Below are 23,912 nucleotides of genomic sequence, written 5' to 3' on the forward strand. Positions count from 1 at the left end.
AAACAAGACAGAAGAGTGGTAAAACAAGATAATAGGGTATTTTTAATGGTTAGATACTTCTAAAAAACATTTTTCCTTTTTATGTAGTGCGAATGCATCGTCTCTCTTCTTTGTCCGTGTTTGAAGTACGCGCTGTAAGTAATAAGCCACCTATGTAACTTCTTTGGAAAGGAACGAGCTTGACCAAATTGGTCTACTGGTGCAGAAGAAAATTGGGAGAAATTGAGGTGGTTCAATGGTTGCTAACCATAAGAGGCTGTCCAAAACATCAACCTCACGAGAACAAAGCTATACGCCTGTCACCTGGTCGATGATGAGCTGTCCGAGTGCCTTAGCTCCGAAGGCCATCTTGGCAGCACCCAGGATGCCTGTGCCCATGTGGAGCATGTCAATGACCGTCACTGGCACCACAGGTACTTTGCCAGTGCCCAGCGACACGATGACACCCAAGGGTCGCACCTTGTTCGCCTGGCCCTGGTTGGGTTGGCAAACAGAAAAACCTTAGAAAGAAATATGACTATGGCTCTCAAACATTCAGTACTCAGCATATTCAGTGTAATGCTCATCTATAGCAGAGTACATACAGTACACTTTCTCTAGGACAAATATGTTGTGACAGAAGCTGACTGGAATTAAACAAAAGTCCACAAGCTTGTCATAGATTATCTCCCCACAGAGTAGGCCATCAAGGGTCGTGTGTGGCAGCTTCTTCAAGTGCCCACTGTTGACCCAACCTGACCACACTCGCCCTACTGTGGCAATTTGTGAAGCATTGTTATCTGCAGCCAAGGGAAACGAGTAAGCTTGCAGAGCACCTTTCTGCATGATAACTTAATCAAAGGTGCTTTGTTTCACTTGGTAAGGTCTTAATGATGCCATGTATATAGACTTGACAGGAAACTGAGACAACAATCAGGCTTTTTGATGTTGGTATGTAACAGTTCATTTGACACATGCCACAAGATATTTGAGGTGCTTAAGGCCAACCTAGCAGTTGCTCTTAAATAGGCCTGTTAAGTTGCACAGTAGTGCGAGATATGAAAAATGTTTTGTTGCTCTCGCCTCATGTTAAAGGGGCCCTGAGTCACCCCTTTTGGTGTGGTGAAAAAACACATTCTGTGGATAGCATACGCTGCTATGAGTATCTCAGCCAAATTTGCGCTCCTGCATGGTGCGTGGGGCTCACACAAGCAGATCACAAAGTCGCCTTTTCCTCAAACACTGTTTTCAAAAGAGGCCTTCTCCTCACCCTTTCAAGGGCTGCCGGTGGCTGCCCCCTGGCGTCAGCGGGCAGATTCTCATAGAGCGCTGCCATTGTAATTCGCTGATGATATTGCCTTGCTTAGTAACTCAGGGGACCAATTGCAATGCATGCTCACTGACCTGGAGGCAAAGCAGAAGAGTGGCTGTAAAAATTAATCTGCAGAAAACTAAAGTAATGTTTAACAGTCTCGGAAGAGAACAGCAATTTACAATAGGTAGCGAGGCACTGGAAGTGGTAAGGGAATACATCTACTTAGGGCAGGTAGTGACGGCGGATCCAGATCATGAGACGGAAATAACCAGAAGAATAAGAATGGGCTGGGGTGCGTTTGGCAGGCATTCTCAGATCATCAACAGCAGGTTGCCATTATCCCTCAAGAGAAAAGTGTATAATAGCTGTGTCTTACCAGTACTCACCTACGGGGCAGAAACCTGGAGGCTTACGAAAAGGGTTCTACTTAAATTGAGGACGACGCAACGAGCTATGGAAAGAAGAATGATGAGCGTAACATTAAGGGATAAGAAAAGAGCAGATTGGGTGAGGGAACAAACGCAAGTTAATGACATCTTAGTTGAAATCAAGAAGAAGAAATGGGGGGCATGGGCAGGACATGTAATGAGGAGGGAAGATAACCGATGGTCATTAAGGGTTACGGACTGGATTCCAAGAGAAGGGAAGCGTAGTAGGGAGCGGCAGAAAGTTAGGTGGGCGGATGAGATTAAGAAGTTTGCAGGGACGACATGGCCACAATGAGTACATGACCGGGGTTGTTGGAGAAGTATGGGAGAGGCCTTTGCCCTGCAGTGGGCGTAACCAGGCTGATGATGATGATTGGCCGATAGCTGACATAGATCAAAATGGCGTTTGGATTAGTGCACTTCTTCTTGCTGTTGCTGTGTATATTTATTGATGCAGTTTACAAAACAGGCTGAAGTAAACGGGAATCAGTGTTTCAAATTTCGATAAATATGACATACTTCTGGAACAAGCTGACTATCATGTGCTCTCGCTCGGCCGCGGCCGCCTACGTAGGAACTGTGCTCACTGCATATCGGTGACATACATAGCTTCATATTGTTATGCGACCAAAGGATTAAGAACCGGAGACTACTATTTACAAAGGATAACTGCAGCGCTGGCCAGTTCAGCCGACAGCTCGAGAGCCAGCGAGCGTTCGTCATCTTCGTTGAGGCGCCCGCGGGCATTGTCCACAAGAAACATGCAATATGCATGTATCAATATTGAGCTAATGGCCGCGGCTGCCTACGTAGGAACTGTGCTCACTGCATATCGGTGACATACATAGCTTCATATTGTTATGCGACCAAAGGATTAAGAACCGGAGACTACTATTTACAAAGGATAACTGCAGCGCTGGCCAGTTCAGCCGACAGCTCGAGAGCCAGCGAGCGTTCGTCATCTTCGTTGGGGCGCCCGCGGGCATTGTCCACAAGAAACATGCAATATGCATGTATCAATATTGAGCTAATGACAGTGCTTCTAAATGCGCAATTTGGATGTGGCTACTATCTATCAGTCAAGCAGATGCAGGACAAAGCAGGTCTGCAGCACGGCCAGACTGGAGCACATGAGCGCGAGCGCTCTCTCCAGTCCTGTCGTGCATATAGGAAACACACTAGCTGTGTCTGCTATGTAACGTAGATACTGCAGCGAGTCCACTCGCTAAGAACAACCACATGTTTTGAGTGGTCTCTGTGGGGGACGTGGCTCCAGGTGGGCAGCGAGCTTGTTCAAGCACCAACAACCGACTGGAAGAGGTCGCTTGCATCCCGAGTTGCACACCTTCAGGCTGTGTCGCCATCATGGTCGAAGCTTGTTGTGAGTGAATATAAAGACAATGTTTTGTTCAACTCTTGGAAATTATGTGATTGCCACAGACATAAGTGCGAAAGGAAATGTGCTACTTGTCACTCAGTGCTAGAAAGTCATGCATAGCTATTTAGTGTAGTACAGCAAAGGTATGAGACGCCACAGGAACTCCACCAGAAGTTGAGGGATAGCCTTCAAGTTTGGCATGTCGTAGGTGCCAAAACCGTAAGTAGTGGCATCTCCGTGAACATCAAAGATCAAACTAAAACTGTATTATGCCATGGAGACACTCAGTAGACAGAGCGTTGTGGGCACACGCCACTCTGCCATAGCTCTTGCAGTGAAAGGCAGTGAAGAAGGAGCGGGAGCACTATGAAGGGGATCATAGGTGACCTTTGACTGTCAATAACTGCACTTCTGACAAATGCACTTGATGTATCTTTTGCAGCAAAGTATTTCTGAAATAGTGTATTTTAACTTCATATGCATTTCTTGACTTTGACAAGAATTGGTTCCCGGCCCATTTCAAGGTATCCTGTTTTAAATTCTGAACCGAAGGAGAAATAGCAAAAATCAGAACTACTGGGTGTCTGCAGATTTACAGCTCCAGAATGTTCCTGTGGGTATCTGTTTTCTGTTTGCACTTTACTATTAGATTTTGAAAGCTAAGCACTACAATTTAATGCAATTTTAATCAGGCATCATGGTGCATGGCTTTATTTTTATCAATCAATTTTGAGGCCAATTTAAAATAAGCTCTTCTTCAATTTTGTGCAATCATATCCTGTATAGACTGAATGGCTTCACAATAATACTTCCATGGACTTTTTTTATTTCCTGCGCAAGTGAAACAAAAGATGTACAATAAAACTGGCTTCTTTAAGCATTGTTGCTTACGTGACTTTTCAGCAGAAATGCTGTCTCTCTTGCCACCTTGCTTGAAATTACAGTTGTGTGTTCAGTGTGCACATCTTTCCAGGTGAGAAAAGACTCACAGAAGTACGTAAAACTACAGATAAAGCGATGAATTGTAGTTTCCTTAGTAATTCATAGCAATGGACAACCGATTCGAAAATGTATGCACACAGTTTAGACATTGAAGGTGATCACAAGTAGCACTAGTGACCCACCGTCGCCTTGAGGGCCTCGTTGTACTCGCAGATTTCCGTCATGGCGTCCAAGGTCGGGTTGTTGGAGATGAGCCCACCGTCGAGAAAGCGCCCAAATGGCCGGAAATAGGTGGGCGCTGCCCCCGACGCTCGTGCCGCCCTCCACACCAGCTGCTCTGTTGGGGAATACGTGCCGCTACAGTGAATGGTTCATTGTCTGTGTTTAGTGCACTATGTGCTGCCCCTGTATGTTTGAGAAGTTGGCTCAAAGTATTGAGGAAGCTGCTCATTCCAGTACCACGTTGAGTTATGCAACATCGTTCTAACGAGATCTGTGTGTATAAATCGGCACAGCATATTGATGTTGAAATTTTACCCCCAAAAAGCAGCCTATGAAGGCATGAATACATACAGAACTGTCATTTTATAAGTGGAAAAGGAGGAGCAACTGAAGTCAAACTTGAAAAAGTGCAGTAAGCAATCAATCTTACAACTGACCTAATGGAGACCACGAGCCTTAAAATCCATTTTCTAACACATCATATTGGCCACCCTAACTGAATGATTACTTGCTCAGAATTAGTACATTTTTTGATGTAAAAGAAGAAAAGACAGCAAGAAGAAAACAAGGAGATTAAACAAACACAACAATTTTAAACACACAGTCCAACCTTGTTATAACAAAGTCTTATCCAACAAGAAAAATACCTTCATAATTATAATTAATATACCTTATAAGCATAATTCATTATATGCTAGTATCAGCGAGAAATAGCTTATATTTGCTTCTTTATATTCTATAATTTGCCATATCAGTGCTCATTATATTGAGGTTCAACTGCATTCACTTGCATCCCAATTTCGAAGCAAGTGCAGCACAGATTTATGTGTAGTTAACGCATTTTCCTGAACATACTAGTACCAATTTTTCTGGATTAATTTTCAAGACTCGATAAGGCTTGACAAAACATGTCATGTAACTGCACTGCCAGAGGTGTTTCTTTTTGCTTTTACTGCAAAACGTAGCACATTTAATACATTTGTTTTATGATACAAAATTTTGGTAGGTGTTGTCTCTTGTAAGGCTGAGCCACCAACCAGCATTGCTGTCACCCACATCAAGTGCAGCTCAGGACATGACACGGTGGGGTGTAGCAGTCTATGGGTGTGTTTCTGTTTTCACCAGCATTAAAGACAATCCATCTTGTCCGCTAAAGATAGCTGAGAGTCCAAGTAACGCAATGCATTTGGAAGACATCTCTGCGACTTGACGGCACCTTGCGTTAACAAGAAAAAGCAAATAAAAGTACATATTAATAAAGGGAAACTGAGACATCCACCCAAACATAGCTAAGTTCTACAAAGGAGATGTATATGGGTTCCTCGAAAGAAAAGCTTCGCCATTGAAGAAAAATTCGTCCTGGTCCAGGACGGGTTCCTTTTTCAAGGAACCTGTATGGGTTTCCTTGTACCACTTAGCTACGTTTGGGTGGATGTCTCATTTTCCCTTTATTGTCAGATGTTGTCAGCTGCTGCAATTGTAAATATCTTGTAAATATACGTCTGACTGTTTTTAACCCTGTAACAATATTGTCGTATTTTAAGACTTTGCATATGTGAATCTATGAAAAACAACTCATAGCTTATATCAAGCACATAACAAAGTATGACTGTGGTTTCTTGTGCGCAAGTGACCTTCCCTCCAAGTTTCCAAGCAATCTGCTCAGCTGCCATATTGTTTGAACAGCGAAGTAGCCAGCATCAGTTTTGTTTTGATACTGTCTTCGAAAAGCTGTCCTTTTTCCCAGCTTTATCATAATTAGAATGAGACATAAGGTGGCTGCATTCATTCCCTGTTTATTTTTTTTCGGATGTAAAGGTGAATTACAAGAAATTTCCTATTAATTTTTGGCATGGGTGCTGGTTGGGATCACTGAGTCACTGCGAGTATCCTTATGGTTGATAAAGATCAATAAAATTCATTGAGTTCCAACAGTGGCCAATACCAGCCAGCACCTACGCTGCAAAATGTGTGGGAAATCTACTCGAGGCTTGAGCTTAACTGTACAGTGGCAGAGGCCTGATGGACATCAGTCAGTACAACAGCTGTCCTCTGCCTGATATTAACACACGAAGCTCGGCACAGAATGAGGCACAGAATGGGACGCACCATTTGGCGGCGTGCATGACGGAAACTCAGACTCGTCCTCTGCAACTCCAAGGATCTTCTTTGGTGAATCATAGTTGCGGAAGAGGTGCAGCGCTGCCGGATGTCGGTCCGCAAGCACGCCAGTGATCATCAACCTGTTGGCATCCATCCACACAAACAACCTCTGTTAACCTGGCATGTCCACACACTGGGCCACTGCATTGCACTCACTTGGGGTGCTTGATGTCTGTCATCACGGTGTCCTCGCCCAGCTCACGCTGGAGAAATTTTTCTAAAGAGTCGGCATCATGCGGTCGTGTACCCGTGAACACCTTATCTTTAAGGCTAAAGTAGAGCTGAAGGCACTGACGGGGTGTTTTGCCTGCAAAGGACACACAAATGAAATCAGTAAAATGTTGTACAAGAAGTGATTTTCACCAGCCAGCTTGGGCTTGTTGGTAAATCATGTCGGAGCAATCGCACAAACTTGAGATGGGGACAGAGGAGGCAAGACTTGTGTTGTCTTTCCTCCTTTGTCCTTGTCTCACTCATGTTTGCACTACGAAGTGATTTTCTCTGCCAGCCATATGTTGGCAATAGGTGGGCCACATTTTGCGACCCAATTATGCTAATACATAATTGATGTACATGTTAGACAAATATGTACAAAAATGACAGCACAAATAACACACTGTGTTGTTGTCATTGTCTTTGTATTCACTTATGTTGCATGAAAATCAATGAGTAAAACTTGTGTCAGTTTTCCCGGCAATGTTTACTATGAAAGTGACTGAAGGCCTAGGTCTAGGAATGCAGTAAGGTCATTTTACAATGTCCTAACAGGCCGGCTGGAATTTGATGCTGCAGTAATTCCACGTTGCTATAACAGCCACACATACTGTAATTGTCATGGCAAACAATTATAGCCTGACCTTTCAGTTGCCATGCGAGAAAAATGTGTTTTTTGAAATGTTTCAATTATATCCGTATACTACCAGCTTTGCAGCTCAAATGCACATATTATTACGCATAATTATGTGAAGCCAACATTGAAAACTTCCAATCGTTCTACTGAATCACCGGGAAACAGTAGCAGTTCAAGAAACAGTACATACAATAGTACTGTCACATTATGGTGATAGTGAATAAGCAAACGCTCCCGAAAGTGTGCATTACGAACTTAAATCTTTATTGGGCGTACTTGGGCCAAGAAAGACAACACCAACATCATGACAGGCGATGTAAAGAGTGCAGTTTCCATTTACCCCGTGCCAACAGAAGTGCCAGGACTCCTCCCGTGCTGGTGCCGGCCACCCAGTCAAAGCAGTCCAGTATTGGCTGCCCAATGATGGCCTCCAGAGCAACCAGCATCTGGATGATGATGAGGCCACGGATGCCACCTCCATCCAGACATAGCACGCGACTGCGCGGCTGTGGTCGTCCCTCACGCCGTTCCTGCAGTCGTCGCTGCACCGCCTCTCGCACAATTGACGCTCCCATCAACTCGTCGTACACTGCGGCACAAGAGGAGGTACATTGGTTTGTCGGGCCTCAAACGATAATAGACAAGTGCAATAAGACTTCAGTGACTCAGTCTGGCGACCGCAAACACTAGGTGCAGTGCGAGGCACAAAGACCTGTGTGCAAATGCACGGTCTATGTCACCTACAAAATATAAAAAATTGGAAAGCTGTACTACAACAGCTAGTAAATATGAACTTTCAGTCAGACACATACTGTTCCTATACACCTCGCAGTCAAACCTCATTATAATTAAGTCGCATATACAACACGAAAATACCTTCATTATATCCGATATTTGTTATAAGCACATAAGCTGATATTGACTAAAGAAAATTTCACTAACTTTAGATTTACTTCTTTACATACAGTAATTGGTTACATCTGTGTTTGTATATCAAGGTACGGCTGTATTTGGCTTGTAGGTATGTGCCTCGATTGTAGAGTATAAAGATAATACAAGCATGTTAACAGCCAGATTGTTCTTGCATTGAAACTTCTGTTTAACAAAAATTTTTAAAAATGGTTTCCTTAAGGCAGTCATAAAGACCTTGCTTTTGCTTTTATGTTGCCTCAAAGCAAGCTCAGTTGGTAGCAGCACCTAATGCCATGTTCATCCAATTTGCAGCAAACTTGGCTGCCATTCAACATAAAGACCTATGCCACATGCTTATGAGCACTGCGAAATGAATGCATTGTCACTGGTGATTTTTTGTCAGGCACGTACTGTGGAATGGCAAACATTGCATCCATTAATGTTCTGTTAATCTGAAAGAGACGACAAAATATCCACTACCTCAGCCTAAACTTTCTAGCAAGCCTCCCCATGCTGCAACTATCAACTTGGGCTAACCAAGCACAACCAGTTCAAGCTGGTTTGAACCCTTACTTTCTCACTCTGGAGTTTAACCATAAAAAAAAGCTTTTCACTGAACCAGAATGAAAAAAAATGTTTAATTCTGTTCATAACTGTTTCCAAAGTTGCAAAAAGTTCATGCAGCAATTTCTGCAGAGTGATAAATTGCAGCCAATATCGGAAACCGAAATGCCACAAGTGTCACGTACGTATTCAAGTACAAGGCCATGAATGAAGTTTCTCATTAGGACATATTTCACTATAAGGTTACTCTAATTTTTATGTTGTAGTACTTGTCTAATTGCTGCATTTTATATCTGTGCCACTGTGGTAATATCAATCTGAGAAAATCATCTTCCCTATATCACAATGTTCAATGCACCTTAAGGTACACTGTTCTTGATGAGCAAACATGTACGTGGTTGAGCTATAACTATTTTCTGTACTGGACTAGGCACTAGCCGCATAGGCTATTGGTCCAAAAAATTAGTTTCTATGCAATCCTTAAATTGGTTTAATAAAGATAGTAATTTAGTTTCTACTGTTGATTAAGGAAATTTGAACGCATTTTCTGAAACAACCTGTACACAAACAGAACCAGGAAAGTGCCACTCACAGCGAGCTGTCCGCAGGAAGTCTGGCTTGTCGGGCGGGGCACCGTCGAAGGTGCCCGTGGGATTGCAGCCATCACAGCAGCTGCGATCTTGCTCGCAGCGCTGTGCCCCGACTGCATGCAGTGTGTACAGCACAGCATCCTTTTTGCCCAGTTTTGACACAGATGCTAGGTGTCGTGCCGTCTCGCCCTTCTGATTCCGCTGGTTCACGTCCGCCCCAAACACGATCAGTGCGTGTATCAGCGACACGTCGCTCTGCGTGCACGGAGGGTGAGCTCCTGTCAGGTTGATGCTTTCTTTTCTAGGACTCTTCGTTTTGTTTGTCTGTGTTTTCTGCCAAGTTTAGGAAACTGTCAATCCTCCTTCAGTGTCCTTGAGAAAGTGCAAGCCATTTGAACTCCCTTCTCGCATCCAAGTCTTCTAGGGCAGCCACTGCAGCAGTACTAAGCTGAAGGCACTGCATGATCCTGTGGCACCTACTGTGATAAATATTACCACCAGCTTTCTCATGAAAGGTATCTCATTTAAACTCCCTTCTCGCATCCAAGTCTTCTAGGGCAGCTACTGCAGCAGTACTAAGCTGAAGGCACTGCATGATCCTGTGGCACCTACTGTGATAAATATTACCACAAGCTTTCTCATGAAAGGTATCTTATTTATTTACATTAGCTACCTCAGGGGCCAAAGGCAATAGAGAGGGAAGTGGGTACATTTTGTGTAAGCAAGAACAAGTGCAGAACAGTAAACATAAAAATAAATTACTAGTAGTACTTTGTTTGATTCAAAATCAGAATCAGAATTTATTATTACAATTTGGGTCACATCACAAGTATTTAGTATGCAGAAGGAGGTCCCATAGTCAAAGACTGTATCGGGACCTCCTAATTAAAAGTATAGTTACACTATTCATGCTATTAATAAGGGGAAAATGAGACATCCACCCGTTCGTAGCAACTGCTACAAAGGAAACCCACACGGGTTCCTCGAAAGAAAAGCCTCATAGTTGAACAAAAATTCATCCTGGTCCGGGACTCGAACTCGGGAACACCGCCTTTCCGGGGCAGCCGCTCTACCATCTGAGCTAACCAGGCGGCTAGCAGATGGCAGGGCGAAGTCAAATTTGTCGACAACACGAAGCAAAGGCAAGAGTTTGACGTAGTAGCTCTACGGAAACACGAGGGATATTTGTGACGGGGGATATTTTGTACATCTACTCCACATCCAAAAACTAGTTGTGGACATGGCTGCACGTATTGATTTTGAACATGATGAATTACGCCCAAAATATTGCTGGAGTTGAAGCGTTCATGTAAAATTCATTCATTAAATTTGTATCTTTGCTGGTTTGTGTTGTGAACAGTGAGAATCTGCTACAAAACTCCAGGCAGCCTCTGCAAATGGACTGTTTGCCCAATACAGATTCTGTTCTAAAAAGAGCACAGTTCCACCTCTGCTAAAACCAAAGTGCCAAATTAATCTGGTTCCTCTCCAACATCTGCAGAGACATAATCCCAGACCATTGACGAAATGCTAAAAGCAATTTCTTGCTTATTTGCTTTTTGAAACTTGAACTCATCTCCTGACAACAAGTTTAATAAGCTTTATGTTAATTTAGATTAACAATAATAAAGAAAGAAGGTTGGTTGGACAAAGTGCTATTTGTATATGCTGCACTGATAGTAATAGGCCTAGATGCATTTATTACAAGGTCTTCTTTTCAGTCATTCCTGCCCCGCATGTTGTAAGAGTGCAACCACCTTACCGTTAATATTGTAACTACTGTATTAGCATGAATAGTTTGACGTAGTAGTTCTGTGGAAACCTGCAAGGTGGAGAGAAATAATGAATAAAGGGAAAATGAGACATCCACCTGTTCGTAGCAACTGCTACAAAGGAAACCCATACGGGTTCCTCGAAAGAAAAGCCTCATAGTTGACGAAAAATTCGTCCTGGTCCGGGACTCGAACCCGGGACCACCGCCTTTCCGGGGCAGCCGCTCTACCATCTGAGCTAACCAGGCGGCTAGCAGAAGGCAGGGCGAAGTCAAATTTGTCAACAACACGAAGCAAAGGCAAGAGTTTGACGTAGTAGTTCTGTGGAAACCCGCAAGGTGGAGAGAAGTAATGAATAAAGGGAAAATGAGACATCCGCCCGTTCGTAGCAACTGCTACAAAGGAAACCCATACAGGTTCCTCGAAAGAAAAGCCTCATAGTTGAATAAAAATTCATCCTGGTCCGGGACTCGAACTCGGGAACACCGCCTTTCCGGGGCAGCCGCTCTACCATCTGAGCTAACCAGGCGGCTAGCAGATGGCAGGGCGAAGTCAAATTTGTCGACAACACGAAGCAAAGGCAAGAGTTTGACGTAGTAGCTCTACGGAAACACGAGAACTACTACGCCAAACTCTTGCCTTTGCTTCGTGTTGTCGACAAATTCGACTTCGCCCTGCCATCTTCTAGCCGCCTGGTTAGCTCAGATAGTAGAGCGGCTGCCCCGGAAAGGCGGTGGTCCCGAGTTCGAGTTCCGGAACAGGACGAATTTTTCTTCAACTATGAGGCTTTTTTTTCGAGGAAACCGTATGGGTTTCCTTTGTAGCAGTTGCTACGAACGGGCGGATGTCTCATTTTCCCTTTATTCATTACTTCTCTCCACCTTGCGGGTTTCCACAGAACTACTACGTCAAACTCTTGCCTTTGCTTCGTGTTGTTGACAAATTTGACTTCGCCCTGCCTTCTGCTAGCCGCCTGGTTAGCTCAGATGGTAGAGCGGCTGCCCCGGAAAGGCGGTGGTCCCGGGTTCGAGTCCCGGACCAGGACGAATTTTTCGTCAACTATGAGGCTTTTCTTTCGAGGAACCCGTATGGGTTTCCTTTGTAGCAGTTGCTACGAACGGGTGGATGTCTCATTTTCCCTTTATTCATTATTTCTCTCCACCTTGCAGGTTTCCACAGAACTACTACGTCAAACTATTCATGCTAATACAGTAGTTACAATATTAACGGTAAGGTGGTTGCACTCTTACAACATGTGGGGCAGGAATGACTGAAAAGAAGACCTTGTAATAAATGCATCTAGGCCTATTACTATGAGTGCAGCATATACAAATAGCACTTTGTCCAACCAACCTTTTTTCTTTATTATTGTTAATCTAAATTAACATAAAGCTTATTAAACTTGTTGTCAGGAGATGAGTTCAAGTTTCAAAAAGCAAATAAGCAAGAAATTGCTTTTAGCATTTCGTCAATGGTCTGGGATTATGTCTCTGCAGATGTTGGAGAGGAACCAGATTAATTTGGCACTTTGGTTTTAGCAGAGGTGGAACTGTGCCCTTTTTAGAACAGAATCTGTATTGGGCAAACAGTCCATTTGCAGAGGCTGCCTGGAGTTTTGTAGCAGATTCTCACTGTTCACAACACAAACCAGCAAAGATACAAATTTAATAAATGAATTTTACATGAACGCTTCAACTCCAGCAATATTTTGGGCGTAATTCATCATGTTCAAAATCAATACGTGCAGCCATGTCCACAACTAGTTTTTGGATGTGGAGTAGATGTACAAGATATCCCCCGTCACAGCTTACTGTTAGAAATGCTTAGCTCAATGCTATCTATCACTGTACTGACAACACAGGAAGTGATGATTCGTTAAATCTGAGCACAGCTTGTACATAAAGGACATGATAGCACTGATCGGTTTAAGATTTTCAAGCTCCTTGGTGAAGGCTCCTGGGGTTTCATGTGGAGACACAAGAAACTTGCCCACATGAGCCAAAAGCATTGCAGCAAAGCATGTAGGCAGGCAAAAACTGTTTGTGTACACAACAAGCAGTTGTGCACAGCGCTGACGATAATTCTGCAAATCAAGTGCTATTTCAGTAAATGGCTGCCCTACCTTAGGACAACCATGGGAATTGCATGTTATTTCTAATGTCATCCTCTTGGCTGTAACAAAGGCAATGTGAATATTTTATCTAGAATATATGCAACATATGCATATATCATACTCAATGTAACATATCTCACACACAACATCAAAGATAGATTGTTTTTAAAAGCCTAGCAAACTCAGCTGGCTACAGTTAACTCTGAGCATCCAATGTTAGTCTTTTGAAACCACTTCAAGAGTAAGCGAGTGAAGAGCAATACTGTCAGCAGTGCACAACAAACTGTTGTTGTGACTTTATTGGCGAATTCACGGCGGCAAGCAGGATGTGCTGTAAATAAAAGCTGTCACTGCACTGACTGTGAGCAGAGAAAACAACTTTTCAAACATATTTTGTGTTCGGACCTGTCCCGATTCCATATTTTTGATTCATCAGTACTGTCACTTGGTTCTTGGAGCAAATGTGACGTTAGTAACATTACGCATTTTACCACACAGCTGGATTGCCACTACATAGCCAGCTGAAAACAATTTTTGCCTATATTACAATGCTGGTTGGTCGTCAATGGAGGTCACAAAAATTTTTTCAAGGTCTTGTTCAGGATCACTACCAAAACTTCTTCATTGTATGCAAGTTCCTTACATACACCTTCAAAAGGCCAGGAATGAGATGCCTGTACTTACGTCAAGGCCTTCGGTTTCTCACCTTTGGAGGCTCGGCCTTTTGACGAGCCTTCTTGTTGCCCTTAACGACCTGACCAAGGTCGCGCGAAAATGAAAGCCGCAAGTTATAAAAAAGCAGTTCCTGAGGACCGCAGTAGCCCACATTCACTGGCCATTGTTATAACTATGTGGCATTATTGCAAGAAAGGTCAATGACCTGGTATTTTCTTAACCTGTTGCAGCCATGCAGTGTGTACAAGCAACCAATTTCTTGCTTCCCCTATTATTCAAATCTTAGACTCGTTGTCCATTCCTCGCAAACCTTGGAATTTAATGTTTTGATTGTCAGTTCAGGCTCAACATACAGCCACAGCTAAAAAGCCAAATGTGGTGACATTCACAGTCTCACTTTGCAACATTTAATGACTCTGGGCACTGGAGGTTGTCCGACTGGGTGTCGCGTATGTGCAACAGGTGTGTTTTTCTGCAGTGGTTGCACATATCTACTTGAGAGGACTTCACACACTGTTGCTTTTTTTTTCTTATGGTGAAGATTGTCCCCCAAATAATATGCTCTAGTAACTCCTTTCAGGAACCCATTTGAATGAAAAAAAAATCACAAGCGCCAGTTGCTTCTGTCACGAGAGCAGCCAAATGGCAGCTCTTGAGCACATCACTGCAGAACAACACTAAAAACCCGAATAATGGTAACCTATGCACGACCTTTGACACGAATACCTTAAGCAGCCATACTCAAAAAAATTGTCATGTGGCAAAAAACACATTATAGAGAGAGAAGCAAACATTTATGACGTGGTGCTTCCACCTGTTATGCCTGATGTGACAGGGTTATCTGTCGTAGCATGAAGAAGTATATTACGTTAAGAAAGGAAGATCACTAGATCTAAAAATGCGACAATTTACACTCATTCCTAAAGGTGGCTAGTCTAAATGCACGTATCTCAAGCATACAGGGTGAAAAACAGTATGAGCTGGTGGTTAAAGCCACATCAAAGTTGCATGAAATTACATGACAGTATTTTTCCTTTCTCAAGAAAATAATCCAATGCTACTTTCTTAAACGAGGACACACATAGACAAAACAGGAAGCGCTCATCCTGTCATGTCTTTCTTTGTCCTGGCTAAAAAAGTAGCGCTGGATTACTTAAGCTAGGAAATAATAATGCATCACCAACCAGCCTCGCAACGTGTTTTGTTATATGACAGTCATGGGTGCAAACGAAGAGGACAGTTGCTACTAGATGGGCCAGTGGCTAGCATCTGTCAGAAAAGCTTCTAAATGGCATCGGATTGCCTACAGTTGCCAGGGCAGCATTGAATAGTGAATAAGTATATGCTGGGCATTGAGTTCAGGTGTCCCTACCCCAAGCCTGAGGTAATTTCTACAAATGCACCTAACATAACTATAATTGCAGTGGGAGCAGACCACAGAAACCGTTTTATCACTGTTGGCAGCTCTCTTTTTCTACCACAAGCTTCCAAGGCCCACAGACATTGAAACCAGGCTCTATTTGCTTTTCATTATTTCCCTTTTCGAATTTTTATTTCGCAGCCTGTTGCGGTAGCATCACGCAGACGCTGTTGGCATGCAGCTAAGCACAGACTCGCTGATAGATGCACTTGCTTCGCAGTATTGCGTGCAATCTTGCGAATCTAAAATGATGCTAAAAAGATGCTGAAGGAAATTCACGTGAGGCAAAACTTCAAGTCTTAAAAAAAAAGAATGAAGGAAAAGGAGTCGTTCAGGCAAGCTGCCAAACAACACTTTCGGTCCAGAAACCACTTTACCACAAAAAGTGCAAAGTGACACATTTTGATGACTGAAGTTCTTGTGCAGCTTCCACAGCATTGAATGCTAAGTATAAAACAGAGTATGATTTATTTTACTCAAAAATAATGCAAAATGTTAAGTTACAAGCTGGAATGTATCTTTCTGAGGGACCAGGTTTAGTGTTGCATGTCACCCTGCCGCTCCCATTTCATTTTAGGAGCGAGTCGAGGATTGGAGTTGACAAATGATGATGCAAATGCTACAATGCTTAGCACTGATGGCTCCACATCAATGCGCCAATAGCGTTGCCACCACCATTGGCACATCACAGTAAAGACTTTCAATGTGCCTTCAGCTGCAATGTCTAGTCAATGCACTCTACCCACAACAGTCAGAAGTGGTTGAACAAAGGATGCCGCTGGGTCCAATATTTTTGTCAGGGCAGCAACTGCTTTTGTTGCAACTGCAGGAACATTGGACCCAAGGACATCCCTTTAGGGGTGTGTGGATAGGTATTTTTGATACTGAATCAGATAAGAATAGAATTGTGCCAGAAGTGAATTGAACTGATTATCAAATACTTTTCTAATAGTTATTGAGTAATGAACAGCTGCTTCCACCGTTAATATAAAGCAATGTTCACATCCTGGTATATTCACAAGGTTAGCGAGTGATATGTAGCATGGTTCAAGGATGCATTGAGCACCATGCAATTATGCAGAACACAACAAAAGCTGCAGAGGTGCCTTTTATTCTTTTCTTCTGCCGTCAGGGAGCAGCAGCTTCACAGTGTTGCCAACATCATTCGTGCTCCCGCAGGATGCATATGCAGCTGGGGCATGCAAGCATAACGGCAAGTCATGAGGCTTATAGCGTGTGAAAAGACAAGGACGAAAGGAAGACGTTACACACATAGGCGCTAACTTGCAACAATCTTTATTTCAAGCAAAGTTGTATATACATATATACAACTTTTTCGCATACATTATCATACATGCACTGTTCGCCAGGAACCGTTTGTTGAATGTGCGGGAACAGTTGTTTACAACCTTCCTTTAAAGTGTGGGAAAAATTATGTGGGGCAAGGCGGAAGGTGCCTCGGCAAGCATTTAAAGGGACACCGGTATAATGTAGCAGAAAAGTGGGGTGGGTTCTTTGACGCTCACTGCAGGAATTGCAAATGCACTGTTGCCGGGGTGGATGATGGTGATCACTTGACGTGTGCTCCAGCATTCAGAGACTGCTCCATTGTGGGAAGAGCCCAAGGAAGATTAACTCGCGAAATTATCGAAGCAGAAATGATTGATAGGCTTGGGGATAACTGTGTGTCAAAACCATCAATTGCCCTTTCCCACAAAGAGTTAGCTTACCTGCGCAACGGTGTGTAAAGTATTTTTTGCAAACAGTGCATGTATGATGATGTATGCGAAAAAGTTGTACATATGTATGGGTCCTTTGCTTGAAATAATGATTGTTGCAAGTTAGCGCCTGTGTGTGTCACGTCTTCCTTTCATCCTTGTCTTTTCACACACTATAAGCCTCATGATGTCTTACCAACAAGCCCCAATCACTGCATTATAACAGCAAGCTTATATCACTGCACTGCAAATGATGAAGCGTTGTTTAATAGTACAAATAAAGCATCATGAACGAACGAATAGGCAGCTGGTGCACATACTCAGGACTCATAGATAAGTGCAAGTGATAGGAGTTTAGCTGAAAAAGTCAACTCCCTGAGTGATGTTCTTGCATCTTGTGTCTACTACAGCCACCCAGATTAAATTTATTGTACCTTTGTTCCAACTGTACGTTTGATTGCCCTCAGTTGATGGTTTAAGATATTCTAAAGCTGTCTCAAAAGTATTACTATGAACAATGATTACTATTCGATTCAAAAATAGAGTCAACTTAGTATATTCACACACCCCTACATCCCTTGTTCGATTGACTCCCTTGTTCCCTTGACTAAGGCTGGGGGTAGCATTTACGCGCGGATACGTGCACCTCATGCGACGCACCGTGTCTCCACACTGTGAGGTGTGCAATGTGACTGAGAATATAGGTCATGTGCTTTGTGACTGCCCTAAGTACGTGGAAGAGCGTGAAAGGTTGGACAACGACCTTACGTGTCTCGACAGCGCACCGTTGTCGGAGGACATTATTTTAGGCCCTTGGCCAGATCCTCAATCGAGTTTCAAGGCCATTCAGGCATTACTGAACTTTTTAAAAACAACGGGCTTGGATTGCAGACTTTGAGCATGCCAAATTGCTTGCGATATGTTCTACTCCTTCCTTCTATCGTCATCGTCACCCATCATGCACCTCTTCCCTCTTTCTTTCCCTCTTCCCCTTCCCCCAATGCCGAGTAGCTGGCTAGAGGAATATACCTCAGGCCGACTTCTCAGCATTTCATAACATTAAACTTCTCTCTCTCTCTCTTATTTGATCACTTCGTCTCCATCTTCCTGTATACATGCCTTGTTTGGATCGCCCAGAACAAACCACTTCTAACAGACCACGAACAACAGAGCAGACATCATTGGAAGAGCAACTGCAAACCTTTTTCTGAGAGTTTTTCATCAACAAATTAGAAGCAAGGAATGGTGGTGCATGCTATAGCACCATGCATGATGAAATGTTATTGGTGCTGGTGCATGACTAGTGCATGCCAGCAACAAGGCATGCCTAACTACGACACCGGTCACATGCACCTGACTCACCTGCTCGAGAAATATAGACCAGTTTTCATGGTTGGGGACCGCCACCTAAGGCCGAAGAGATGAGAACAGATGTTGCGTCGCGCCTGTTCACGCTCTCTCAAACACAGCCTTTCTACGGTGTCACAGGGCAGGTTTAAGATAAATGTCACCATTGTAATAAGACAGTAAATGTAGCATTTCATACCATACAACACATTAGGTATAAGATGAGAATTACCATCAATATAACACTTTGTATTACACTGATACATCAGACGATCACGGTGAAACACATGATGGAAGTACATAGTACTACAGTACAGCATACTTACGTCGCTACGGTGCAGCAATTGCCGGCAGCAACTGCAAGGCTAATCCCACCAGTAGCCTACAACAACTCAACTCAACTCAACTCAACTACAGCATACTTACAAGTAACTGCTTTGAGACATAAAATCTGTTTTCTGTAGAAAATTTGTAATAGAATTGCACTTCCCTTTGGAACAATTTGATTCAACAAGTTGTACGATTAACATCCAACACATAGAAATTATACATAACAATTTTTTTCTAGAAACCGGATCTACTGCCTTAACCATTCTGCCCCCATTATTACTGCACACTCAAAGTATGCCAGCTATCAACCCACTATGTGCAGCCAAGCATGTGGTGCTATTGTGTGTTAGATTTTCTGTTGTACAAATTTTGTCACAATACTATGCTCCACATGGGAGGCGCATCACAAAACACACAGGAGAGGTGCTGGTGAACAGAAGATGAAGATTTACACAACACAAGTACACATCACTGAAGGGTTGAAAACTAAGCTTATTGGTACACATCTAAGAGAATAATTGGAAACAGTGTAAGAAGATGGAACAAGATTAGACAACACATGTTGTCTAATCGTGTCCCGTCTTTTTGCACTGTTTGAAGTATTCTCGTTGTATGCGCACTGTATGTTCCACACCTCTATTTGTATGTGCCACATCTCATGTCTGCCATATAGAAGCAGAACTGGAAGAACTGCGTTTTTTTAACACATCAATATTCAAAGCTGCATCCATTTTCGTTGACTAAGGGATGTGATGCTTTTCCAACTGTTGGCACGACAAATTTAGTAGCCTGTCATTGTTGGGAAGATTCTTTCCATTGGGCAAACAATTGTTCATAACTTTGTGCGTGAAATACTGTATATTGTTGTGCAGGCACCATATCCATAAATTTAGGTCTATACATATAAGAAAAGATGTTCTTTATGAAAGTTATCTATATCTGGGCCACACCCCAGTTTCCTTACAACATATTTTGTGATCCATGACTGCTGTATCAGAGCAGTACATTAGAGGTATATTACATGGCACACTATAGCTCCTCTTTTGTCTTTTTATTGTACATTAATTTGTCTGTTAGAGGAAAGCATGTTCACTAAGTGTAAACATCATAAAAAGGGATACTAAGTAGAAACACTAAATCAGTTTAGATTGATAATGCATCCTTTCACAATTTTATTTTCATTAATTTCACAGTAGTAGGTTGATTATTAGAAGACTAAATGAAGGTCAGAGTTTATGTGAATTTCGTGCCAAAACCACAGCACTGACATGCGTGACTTCACAAATTCCAAGGTATTTTTTCACATTTGGGCGATTGTGGCTCAGTGCATGCATGCAATGCATGCAGTCAATCTTTATTGATAAAAATTAAGTAGGCCCAAAAAGACCCCGTCAAAATTTAGGATGTCATGGCGAGATGGGGCAGGAATTTCAAGGTGTCGTCGCCTCTATTGTTTTCACATCTTTTCTGGCTCATCAAGCCGCCTGTTCATGCTAAGAATGGCTTTTCTTTTTAGCATTGTAGAAAACTAATTTACTAATACAGCTCAAATAGCTTTTTACTTTAGTGTTCTACTAATTAGTGAGATGAATTGGACAGGAAGCAGGCAGCACGCACCCTCACGGCTACATGCAGAGGCGAGTCACCATCACTCCCGATAGCGTTGACATTGGCACCGTGGCTGAGCAGGCTGATGACGCAGCTTAGCCGACCTCTGGCAACCATGATGTGCAGGGCAGTGTTCCCCTGGAAGTTCTTGGCATCCAGATCACAGCCGAGATCGATCATGGTCTCCAGGCACTGCATAAAGTGTGAAGCTATGCACACGCAGTTGTGGCAGCCACATGGCTGTTGCAGACAACATGTATGCCGACTGCACATGTTGCCACGGCCAAACACAAGCTGGAATGTCTACCTATGCCTTCTTTTAGGTCCCCTAGCTTTCTTGTGAGCGCATGTGTCCATGCATGTGTCCATGCATGTGTCCATGCATTATTCGCGCAACTGGGCCATGAGTTGGTATATTAGTGGGCACCTAGATTTGTGCAAGAATGGTATGTTCTCTGTTGGGCTCAGATACACGCAACATGCACTATGTGATTTCTTGCTTATTTTATGCAATAGCTGATATTTTAATATGTGCAGCTTCTTGGACTTCTTTTTCCACTATGAGTACATTGATGACAAGTATAAGAATGCTAGAACAGCTTTTCGGGCACTTTATAGCACAGAAAGTTTTAAATTCAGAGCAGGTTAATGGGTGGGAAAAGGTAATTCTTAGGTCAGTATATACCAAACTTGGAGCAGCTTTATGGGAGAAAAAACGTGCTTTTAAGACAGAATACTCCAAATCTAGAGCAGCTTAACGAAATGAGTGTTTGCAATTCTGACACTTCTTTCTTTCAGTTAAGGATTATTTCCTGCAGCATTTTTTTTTTTACTTTTTGACCCCCCTGTCTCTTAGCTATAGCAGAATGATATACTTCAATAACCATACAACTATGCTTTAATTTCTGCAAACCAGGTTTACACAAACACTTAGATTTATAGGCATCCAGAAAATAAAGAGTGGACTGAACCAGAAAGAAGAAGAAGAGGAAAAAATGAAAGCTGCTGCATTTCACTCTCTCGTGCTTACCAAATATTGTTGAATCCCAATAATCCCAACTCCCGTAATTTGAATTCAAGGATAACTTGTAATGAATCTTGAGTCCCGCCATAGCGGCAAACATTTAAAATAGAGAAAAACGCTCACTAATTTGAACAAATAAATACATGAGATGGTTAACTAAAGTAAGGTTCCCCGCTCCCGTCATATGCTTATGGTAAAAATTTGATAACAGAACACAAATTTGGCACTGCATTGTGCAGTCAATTACTATGGTGCATGCAGTTGTATTTTCTCTGCACCATGCTTCCGCTACTCTGGCAGCTCTAGAACATGCTAAAAGGATTCCTGTATATCATGTGCTGGCAGCCACCATGTGACACTCGTACGGCGGCAGACCAATAGCCTCATTTGCATTTGGCTGGATGGGTTCTTTCAATGGTGCTGATATTGTTTAAATTGTTCAAATCATACGTTGTCTAGAATCGGCTTTGATTATTTCTTGCCATTTGTAAGAATTTTGTGAAATTACAAGTGTGTAGTTCCCTATGGCTGAGGATGGGCATTTCGGCATTCAAGCTGTGAATGACTAGGCTGCTGCCAGGGTCATCAGACTTCTTAAGAGTGTTGCCGCTGCATGAGTTACAAACTGCAGCCAACATGGTGATCTGTGGTATGCTATCAAGCCAACCAGGCTTTCAGTGCCAGTTCCTCCGCGCACATCGGTCTCAATTCACACATATATGCCCATGCGCATCACTCTTTCCCGTTGGCATTTCCACAACAAAGGCAATGTTGTGCGGTCTACAGCACATAGCAGAAGCAGCTCACTTTAGCGTTCCTTTAACAATATCGCTTGTCCATACTACTTGTTGCTGTTTTCCAATTTTACCTATATGGATTTCACAAGTATGTAAAGGAACACCCAAAGCTGGTCCAATAAGAAAGATATGCTTCTACACTGGTTCCCCTGCATCGCCAAGTTGGTTTGTAAGCATCAATTCTTGTCAATCTAAGAAACACAAGCAAATGCTGCTGCACGAAGCCACGAACTCACTGATTAGCCTTCAGATATGATGGCACCCTTCCGCAGTGTACTAGTCATCCGTCAGCTTACCTAAGCTGTGCCCATTAGGTGCCATCGCTGGTACTGCATGACATGCCCCAGTGATGGAACAAACCATGTGCATATTATGGCATAAATGGTGCACACTACCTGTGTGGTTTTGGCCCAGTGGAGCGGAGTGCCACCATGCTTCATGTCCTCAATCTGGAAGTTGTGGACATTCTGCTCAACGTTGTCTCTTCCTAGGCTGAAACAGCAAGTGGAGACATACAGGTGAGTAACCACAGCTGCTGTTTAAGATATGCAGGGTCCTATACACTCCACACGGCTATGGATGGAGCTACAGCTCTTGTCAAAAGTAGACAGGCTGTTTCGTGCCTTTACCTTGTATGCTATTCAGCTGCGTAGTGCTGTTCTTGTGGCACTCTTCACACTTCACGTCCTTAGGTGGTGAGTATGAGAGTACTTTTCATTTATCAGGGCATTAGAGCTTACGGCATACCAAAGGAACTCCCTTAAACAGCCTGTGGTCAGCCTGGCGGTCACATTTAAGGTGGCCCATATACTTTTGACAAGTAGTGCACTAATACCCCCCCCCCCCTTTTTTTTGTATAGCACACAAGAAACATCTGTGTGATTTACAGCAAAACCTTGATTCAGTTATGTCATGGTACCAGAAAGGACGTCTGAGCTATCTGAATGTTGGCCTACGAGATGGTCAAAGGACATGCTCACCAGGCGGTGCAGCCACATCTAAACCAATCGGGAAGGACCAGAAAAACGAAAAATTAGGCAAATTGTTACAGAATAAGGCCCCAGGAAAGCGCAGCTACAGTGAAAGCAAGGCATGCCATGTGAGCGCCCACATTCAAATGGAGTGGTGTGAATCTGTCGGCAAAACAATGTGAGTGGGAAATTTGTAGTAATCAATTGTTTGATGACTAGACAAGATTCTATCGGTGCTTGTGCATCTCGCCAGTTTGCAAGTGCTCACCAGTATGCAAAGTAATTGCATGCCTACGGGAGAGCCTCAACCCCCATAACTTGAAACGACACGCTCAACAAGGCCAAATTATCCAGGTGCACACTTCTTGCAATGATGCCCTCTTGAAGCGCCCGAAAGCACAATGCAGCTAAGCATTCTGCAGCACGCCCAATAGTGTTGAAGTGTGCTTGATCTATACTGCCTGATCTGGCGGAATATTGTGATGACGACAATAAATATATTATCAGCATGGCAGTAACTTGTGCCATCTATTAGCAGCTTGCAGAAATTAACCACCATGCAGTAAGCGTGACGCTTACTGAAACATTTTTCGCACTCCAAAGTGGGGGTGCATGTCTTGCATTAGGGCGGGCCTTACTTGAGGAAGGGTTAACATCTGAGCCAGTTGGTACCTAGATGAAGGAAAAAAACCCCAGTCAAAAAAGACAACAGACGAGAAGAAATGTTCACACCACAACGACTGGATTTTCAAGTGAGCTTTATTAGAAATGGCATAGTCCCAGCAAGGCCAGCA

The 23,912-nt window shown here is 43.1% G+C and overlaps 2 protein-coding genes and 1 non-coding gene across 6 annotated transcripts in view; 1 reads left to right on the plus strand and 2 right to left on the minus strand.

The window, feature by feature from the left end:
* Positions 1-7,744, plus strand: part of Pms2 (mismatch repair endonuclease PMS2) — a 72,156-nt gene extending 64,412 nt beyond the window's left edge. Inside the window, exon 23 of the mRNA XM_075701075.1 lies at positions 7,631-7,744. The gene's annotated coding sequence lies outside the window, so the exon portion shown is untranslated. The remainder of the gene's footprint in view (positions 1-7,630) is intronic.
* The window catches only part of iPLA2-VIA (calcium-independent phospholipase A2 VIA), a 41,767-nt gene that overhangs the window by 7,537 nt on the left and 10,318 nt on the right, over positions 1-23,912 (minus strand). For 3 of the 4 annotated variants that reach the window (XM_075701080.1, XM_075701078.1, XM_075701079.1), the window contains exons 7-15: positions 22,543-22,639; positions 20,336-20,518; positions 18,404-18,448; positions 9,346-9,598; positions 7,618-7,866; positions 6,584-6,734; positions 6,374-6,507; positions 4,225-4,379; positions 304-474 (exon numbers count right to left, since the gene is read on the minus strand). In XM_075701080.1, the coding sequence (XP_075557195.1) occupies positions 304-474; positions 4,225-4,379; positions 6,374-6,507; positions 6,584-6,734; positions 7,618-7,866; positions 9,346-9,598; positions 18,404-18,448; positions 20,336-20,518; positions 22,543-22,639 (1,438 nt within the window). The remainder of the gene's footprint in view (positions 1-303; positions 475-4,224; positions 4,380-6,373; positions 6,508-6,583; positions 6,735-7,617; positions 7,867-9,345; positions 9,599-18,403; positions 18,449-20,335; positions 20,519-22,542; positions 22,640-23,912) is intronic. The other variant, XM_075701081.1, reaches the window with a different exon arrangement.
* Positions 11,289-11,363, minus strand: TRNAS-GGA (transfer RNA serine (anticodon GGA)). Its single transcript has one exon. It is a non-coding gene; the product is annotated as a tRNA-Ser (tRNA).

This window comes from Dermacentor variabilis, chromosome 8 (genome assembly GCF_050947875.1).
Source record: "Dermacentor variabilis isolate Ectoservices chromosome 8, ASM5094787v1, whole genome shotgun sequence".
In the NCBI taxonomy this organism is placed as follows: Eukaryota; Metazoa; Arthropoda; class Arachnida; order Ixodida; family Ixodidae; genus Dermacentor; species Dermacentor variabilis.